Here is a 7,248-nt window from a genome sequence, read left to right as displayed (position 1 = left end):
TAAAACTCTCTCTTGTACACGGGCAGGATTTGAGGTCCTGCCGTTAGCCAGCAGCTGCCGGGCTGAGGACGGGGAGACATTAATGATGATGAGCTTTTGCACATGGAATTAAAATTTTTGTTTTCTTTCTAGCTCGCTGCATAATTTTCCACCCCCCGTGGGCTTTGCAGCCCCGTTGTTCCACTGGTCTGAAGAATGTGGCGGTTTCATGATGAGGCCTCCCCCCACCCTGGGGCCCTGAGCCCTCTTCAGAGCTGCCAAATGGAGATTACTCGTGACCTAAATGGGATAGAAACCCCATTCCCCGGAGGAGTTGTTGCAATAAACCACAAACCAGAACTGGAACAGGCGGAATTCCCAGACAGATTGAACCCCGCTGCAGCTCCACGTGGGCAGAGACACCCAAATGGCAACAGCGGGAGGGTCCCGGGCTTGCGGAGTGCTGGTGTTTGCTGTGTTTTATGTCAAATGTGACTGGACTTTTGCGTACATGGATTTTGTGTCTGGTTCTGGCTGGGACTGCAGCTTCCTTTTCCCGTTTTTATTCAGCTCGTTAAGTTTTCAGACTGCATCTGGTGGGGCTTCCTCTTTTGGGCGCGTGCTGCTTGAAGCTCCCGCTTGTTTCGGTACCGCAGGCGCCCGGTGCCGGGGGCTGGAGCCAGAGGGGGGACGCATGCAGGGACGGGAGCTGCCCCTCGGCACCTCCGACCCCTTCCCAGCTCTGCCACCGCTCCCACCCCTTCCCTCCAGCTCCAGGTGGAAACGAGCCTTCCATTAGCGAGGAAGTTTTAAAGACCACGACTGTGCGGCAGCAGGGAAGGGGAACGCAACCGGCTGCCGTGGGAACACGCCGGAGGGTTCTGAAAAACACTTTACTGCGAAGGGCAGAGGGCAGGAGGAGAAACTGATAATTTTGAAATAACCCACGTACTATGGAGCCGTTGCAGCGTCCTGCAGCTGATGTTTCTGTCATGCCAGCGCGGCCGGGAGTTACATAAACAGACACAAGCGCTTCTTTCGAGGCCTGAACAGTAACTTTATTTGCTGCACCGTGGCTTTCCCCGCCTGCAAGAGCAGAAAGTGACATTCTCCAAAGGCTGCTGCTTCTACTAAATCTAACCCAGCTTGCCCTGCAGCCAGCCAACAGGGTTTTAAACAACGCAGAATTAGAGCTCATCGCTTTGCCGCAGTCTCCGTAACACTGTGTTGTGTTACTCGACCTTAAAGGTTTGCAAAGTCTAGTGACACAAAACCACACGCTCGCAGCCCGCGTGGCTGCGCGTGCTCTGCTCATACTGAAAGTACATGGGGTCGGCTCCTTCCCGACTTTATTAAGATTTGTTTGACCACCTCTGTCTGCAAGGTCTGATTTCTTAAACTGTCACCACCTGGGGAGGGGGAATATCCGGATTATTTCAAACAAGTGCAATATATCCTGAACAATTTCGCGTCCAGGGTTTGTACAGAGGCATTAACAAGAGTAACTGTTCTGCACGTTAAGTTACAGCTTTGTAAATTCACATCTGTGCACGGCAGAAGTTTGTTCTGCTGCTGCGGAGCGAGCGGAGCCGCCACCAGCTCTCGGGGCCGGCTCTGCCCCCCTCAGTACACGGTGCACCAGTTGCTGCCGTCGCTGGGCATCAGCCCGCCGGTGATGAGCAGGATCAGATCCACGAACCACCAGATCCCCAGCCCCCCGAGAGTCAGCAGCTTCCCCACGGCCGTCCCGGTATGGCCCAGGCAGAACCGATCCACTCCGAAGCAACCCAGGAAAAACGAGTAGAGCAGAGTGGTTATAAAATAATGTCCAGTGTACCTGCAACGGGAGCGTCGGCAGCCGCGTCAGGCGGGGGCTGCGGAGGGGGCGGCCTCCCCCGCCGGCCGAGCCCCGTTTCTGGCGGCGGGGCTCCCTCCCGCGGGGGCCGGGGGCGGTGCAGGGGCCGGCGGGGGGTGTCGGGGGAGAAAGGGAGAAGGGGAGAAGAGAAGGGGAGAAGGGGCCCTCCCGCCCCCGGAGAACGCGTCTTACTTGACGCAGGGCCGGCTGCCCCGCAGGAAGCTCCGCGGCTCGGCGCACTCGATGCCGTCCAGCGCTCGGCACTGCACCCGGGTGTGATCCACCTCGCCGTGGGCCTGGCCGCCGAACTGCGGGCAGCGCGCCCGGCTCAGCAGGGCCCGGGGGGCCGCGGGCAGCCAGGCCCGGCCGAGCCGCCCCCCCCCGCCGCCGCCGCCGCCGCCCGCCCCTCACCTTCACGCAGCCGTGGCCCAGCTCCTGCTGCGCCGTGGCGTTCCCGCCGTGGTCCACCGGCTCCTCGCACTCCACGAACTCCTCGGGGCTGCGGGGAAGGAGCGGAGCGGTGAGGGGCGGCGGGGAGGCCGCGCTGCGCCCCCCCCCGGCCCGGCCCGGCCCGGCCCGGCCCTCACAGGTAGGTGCAGAGGACGAGCGGCGCTCGCGGGTCGGTGTAGGCCCAGGCGGCGGAGGGCGGCCCCGGCGCGGGCGCCTCGGTGTCGGTGCCGTTGTGGGGGAGCCCGCGGGACGCGCCCTGCAGCAGCAGCAGGTTCCCGAGCAGCAGCGCGGCCTGTCCGCACAGCAGCGCGTAGCCCAGCGGCCCGCCGCGCCGCGGCGCCATGGCGGCGGCCGCTGCTGCTAGGAAACGCCGCGCCCGCCCCGACTTCCGGGCCGCGGCGCCGCCAAGCCAATGGGCGCCCGCCGTTGCCCCCCGGGGGGCGGGGAAGGGCCGCCCGCAGCCAGTCAGAGCGAAGGCGGAAGAAGCTGAGACGAGGCGGGGCGGAAGTGCCGCCAGACAGGGAGGCGATTGGCTGCCAGGCCGGCCTGCCAGCCTATGGGTGAAGGCGAGGGGCGGGGCACCGGTGCTGGGCGCGGGCCTCGCCTCTGGGGCGGCCGCCGGCCCTGCCCGGGCCGCGCCCCCCGGTGAGGGGCGGCCGCGCTCCGGGGCTGTCCCGGGCGCTCCCCGCCGCTCCCCGCGCAGGCCTCCGGCAGCGACGGGGGCTCCGGATGCGCTGCCCCGCTCGGCGTGAGTTGCTGGGGCGCGGTGGGAGCCGTCTGGCGCCGTGAGCCCGCCGCGCGGGAAGGAGCGGCCCGGGCGGGCCCGGCTGGCGGAGCCAGGCCTCGCTGCCCTCAGCGCCCCGCGGTGCCCGTCCCGCTACTCGGGGATCCCTCCCCAGAGGTGGGCGCGCCCCCGTGCCGCCTCAGGTGGGGCAGCGGCAGGGAGAGGCTCCCCGGGCGGCCGGGGCTCGCCGGGGCGTGCTGGCGCTCGGCACTGAGGCAGCCGCCCGGCACCCGGCGCAGCTCTGGCGGGTCTGGGGAGCCGCTGCTCCCCGGGCGTGTGATGGGAGAGAGGGTCTCGGCAAGCAGTTCCCCGCGGGATTAGGCTGGAAGTCCCCCGTGTGCATGGTGGGGGCAGATACCACCTTCCTGAAGGCGCCGGGGCTTTGGCTTGTTCCCTGGAGGCTAGTGACTGTTGTCGGGCTGTGTTGCAGTACCTCTAGAGTCGGATTTCCTCTGACTGGCAACAGGAATTTGTTGGATGTGCTGGCCAGCTGTCTCAGTAAGCCCGTCTTAAATGATTAAGAAGCTTCCAAGTAGCTTTAGAAATAGCTTAAAGATTGCAAAGCACGGGGGCTGGGTGGCAGCGGATTTGGTTTGCAGTGCTAAGGAAGGCAGAGGAAAGATCACACCGAGTGTGCGTTTTATTCAGGTTTTACACCATTCTGTCAGCCTAAAGCATCTTTGAAATGACTGCAGATGAAACTCATGCTTTAGGGCCTGATGTTTCAGACTTCACCACATTAATTGCTGGGTAAAAGGTCGTACTCAAAGAGGTTGGGAACGCTGTCAGAGGCGAGAGGCAGCAGCAGGGGAATACCAGCCAGGGCAGCAGCAGGTCATGGTCTGGAGGGTGCTGTACGGCCAAGTGCTGCTTGGAGAGGGCTTAGAGCCAGGAGGGGGGAAACTCTGTCTATTACCTTGAGCTTCCCCAAGTGTGACTCTGGAATTCTTTTGAAATAAATGGGACTTGACCCCTTGAGCAAACTTCCCATTAATAGGAAAACAGGGGAGGGATTTCAGGAGTTGTCTAGACCATCTCCCTGCCCAGAGGAGGAGCTAGTCCTGCCTGGATAGTCAAGTAGCAGAATTTTTTTATCCTAACTGCCTTGCCCCTTGTACAAAGTGACTGGTGCTGGGACACCCCCTTTCCTGGTCTTGGCCCTTCTCTGTTATGCCCAGAGAGCTACCTCTGAGTCTTTCTGGGTGAGACTCGGTGATTAATTGAAGAGAACGGAGCACTCGGCTGTATAAAAGTAGAGGGTTAGAGACTGGGATCCTGCTGTGTTGGCCCTCTACATCTGGACAAGCTGCTGCCTGTTTCCATCAGGTTTTTTTCTGCCTGATTTTCTTCTACCTCATTTAATCCCCCCTGCAGTGTCTTGAGGCCATTAGATTGGAAATGCCAAGCGCAGTTTGAGACAGGTACGTGGCATTCATTAACTCCAGCTGGAAGCCAGGCAAAACATGTAATTTGATAAGAATGCATTCGGGGAAAGAGCCATTACCAGGATTCGCAGGTGCTCGTCAGCCAGCGATCACTGGTGCGGTGTTAACGAGTCTGCTTCCTAAGCCAGCTGGAGTGTTGCTGGTGATGTCAGTGAAGCCCTGGCTGCATCCAAAATCCTTAATCTGTTTTATTTACAGTGCTTAGAAGCAAACACCACACACGTGGTGTGTGGAGAGGATGTGGGAGCCAGCAGGATTGAGGCTGGGGGGAGGACATGACACATCTGACTTTGCTACTTAAAGCCACTGTTACATGCTCAGCCAGTTTAGTTGGAGCCCTTACACCCTCCAGCCTGGCAAAGGCCCGCCTGGCCCTCCCGAGAAAAGGGAGTGTAATGGCCAGCCACGTCATGAGGATTTCTGAGAAATTTCTTTTGCTGATTCTACAACTTTATTACAAAGAATTGTGAAAATAACTGACAAACAGCAGATGTTGTTTGGGGAGTTCATTCCATATCCCCTCCCTGTCTGCTCCAGCACAGCACTCGCTAACCCACAGCCCATCATCCAGCTCACAAGGTGTCAGTGAACTCCGCGAGTACCCACACATACAAGATTTACACCCTGATACACTGGACCGCTCTGCCTTGCTCCCTTTAGAAACCAGCCTAAAAATCTTCTAAAGCCTCCAGAGGGGATTGGCAGCACCAAAACATGGAGGAGGAAATGTCTCTGCGTGGGCTTTCCTTGCCACTGCAGAGGAGATGCGGAGGGCCCAGTTATTTGCTGGTTGTTACACCTCTGCCCTTGCACTGTCCACTTTGCTGAATTTCTTCAGAAACGGGGCTGCTGTCTTGTGGTTCCACCGTCAGCCACAGGCAAGAGGCCATATCCCTGCTCTGTCAAAGGATGTTGGAGTGCTTTTCCTTGGAAAACACCAAATTCCCTTCCCCAGACACTGAGTGAGGTGCATTTCAGCATCTACCACGTAAGCTTTGTTATCGCACTGCATACTGCTTTGTCTTTGGGGTAAATAGTTGGTTTTGCATCGTTTTGGCTCACCAGCCCTGTCAGCGGGAGCTTTCAGCCGGACCGGCTGCTGCGTCGCGTGGCCTCCTCGTACTGCCAACGTCCTGTGGAAACGAGGCGTCCAGCACACGTATTTGGTTTCCATTTGTGTACATTTTTTCTTAGTAAGTTCACTGAGATATTTCCTGTTTCTGGCTTTTATGCCTATTTAAGAGAGTATTGCTCCTATTTAAACCTCTGAAAGAATGAAACATCCTAATTTTAATAGGAAGTAATCTCCAAGGCTCTTTGCAATGGGTTTTCTCGCTTTGCCTTATTCTGGTCATAAAGTGTGTGCTGAAGACAGCTAACGGCCTGAGTCCCAGTGCTTGCCTTTGAGGTTTCGTTTGTGACGTGGGACATTGCAGGGCTCCAGGATTTATTGGTTTGCCTCACCTGGTTCTTCTCCAAGAGCATATTGCACCGTGTCTGAGCCACAGCTCTGCTGATGGGGCTGTTTCAGGTGTGCTTCAACTGCTTGACCAGATGAGCAGTTCTCCAGATTTTTTGTTTCTGAAGCTGGCAGGTTTGCATTTGACCCAAAACGCGTGTTCAGAAGCTGTCCTAGCTCTCTGGCCTCAGTTCTGGTTTGTTTCTGGAGCTTTGAGGTATGTTGTCATCAGCTCCTTGTATTGCAAGGCTGCAGTAGTGGTGGTGAGTGACAGAAGTCAAGGGAGATGGATGTGACTCTTGCTACATCTGGACCTGGGAATCTCGTGCCCCTCAGACAGAACCATGGGACGATCCATGTTTGTGTGGTGTTTGTACAGTGGTATCCGTATTTGATCTGTATTGTCACAATCCATGGGAAGCCTCCTGCACCTTGGGCAACGCCCAGCTTACGGGAGGCACAGGTGTTACCTGCCTCAAAAGCTACGTGCAGCTTCCACAAGAGCTGGAGACATGTTACCTGTTTGTAACATCAGGCGGCAATAAAATCCTCTGTCTCACCTTGCAGCCTCACACAGTCGAGCGTGCCGGCCTCCTGTCTAGCTCTGTGGTTTGGTCTGTTAGGAGACACAGAACTGGCTTTGTAGAGTCGAGCTGTCACCTCCTTCCAACGGGAACAGGAGGTTTTCTGGTTGCTGCGAGAGGGGAAGGCTGAGCTGCAGGTCATCTTCCTACAGCTCCTGCAAAAATGGATGCAGAGTTTTGGAATGCAAAGGGCCAGATGACTCTTTCCCCTTTAATCATTCACTGTAGCAACAGCAGTATAAACCTCTTATAAAATCTTCTAAGAAATCATTGTTGAGGAGAAGGGGAAGACTTGTGCCAATTTCTCAGATTGTTACATGTTTATTAATGGCACCTTTTGCATTGTGTGCATTCAAAAGCAATTTCTGAGACATCGTAGATGTCGGTCAGATCCCTGCGAGTGAGAACTTGGGTGCGTGCGGAGGCTGATGGTGCTCGACGGGCATCGCCTCGTGTTGGCTGTCTGTGCCGATGAGGGGCGCGTGGCCTTCGGTGTAGGTCTGGCTCTGCATCTGCGCTGAGGTATTTTGCGGCATGTTTTGTTCGAGAGGTGACCTCCTAGGGAAAAGAAGGTGGATGCTCAAAAAAAACCCCTGTGAAGTACCATGCTCGGAAAACCAAGGAAGGTCATCGGTATTCAGGAAGTCATTGGTAAAACTGGATGTTATTTGTGTAGGCTCATGTACGCTGCT

The 7,248-nt window shown here is 57.3% G+C and overlaps 2 protein-coding genes across 2 annotated transcripts in view; one reads left to right on the top strand and one right to left on the bottom strand.

The window, feature by feature from the left end:
* Nucleotides 1–1,012: 1,012 nt before the first annotated feature.
* On the bottom strand, nt 1,013–2,674 carry TM2D2 (TM2 domain containing 2). Its single transcript, XM_074852276.1, has 4 exons — nt 2,422–2,674; nt 2,246–2,333; nt 2,027–2,142; nt 1,013–1,816 (listed from the first exon to the last, which is right to left on the bottom strand). Exons 1-4 carry the CDS (start codon nt 2,625–2,627, stop codon nt 1,603–1,605), a joined length of 624 nt encoding a protein of 207 aa, XP_074708377.1. The 5' UTR covers nt 2,628–2,674; the 3' UTR covers nt 1,013–1,602.
* A 214-nt stretch (nt 2,675–2,888) lies between these two features.
* Nucleotides 2,889–7,248, top strand: part of ADAM9 (ADAM metallopeptidase domain 9) — a 33,760-nt gene continuing 29,400 nt past the window's right edge. Inside the window, exon 1 of the mRNA XM_074852144.1 lies at nt 2,889–3,032. Coding sequence (XP_074708245.1) covers nt 3,014–3,032 — 19 coding nt within the window. The 5' untranslated portion in view covers nt 2,889–3,013. The remainder of the gene's footprint in view (nt 3,033–7,248) is intronic.

The sequence above is a fragment of the Strix uralensis genome, chromosome 28 (assembly GCF_047716275.1).
Source record: "Strix uralensis isolate ZFMK-TIS-50842 chromosome 28, bStrUra1, whole genome shotgun sequence".
Taxonomy (NCBI): Eukaryota; Metazoa; Chordata; class Aves; order Strigiformes; family Strigidae; genus Strix; species Strix uralensis.
The sequence above is the reverse complement of the archived record's forward strand: the minus strand, read 5'-3'. Positions and strand labels throughout refer to the sequence as shown.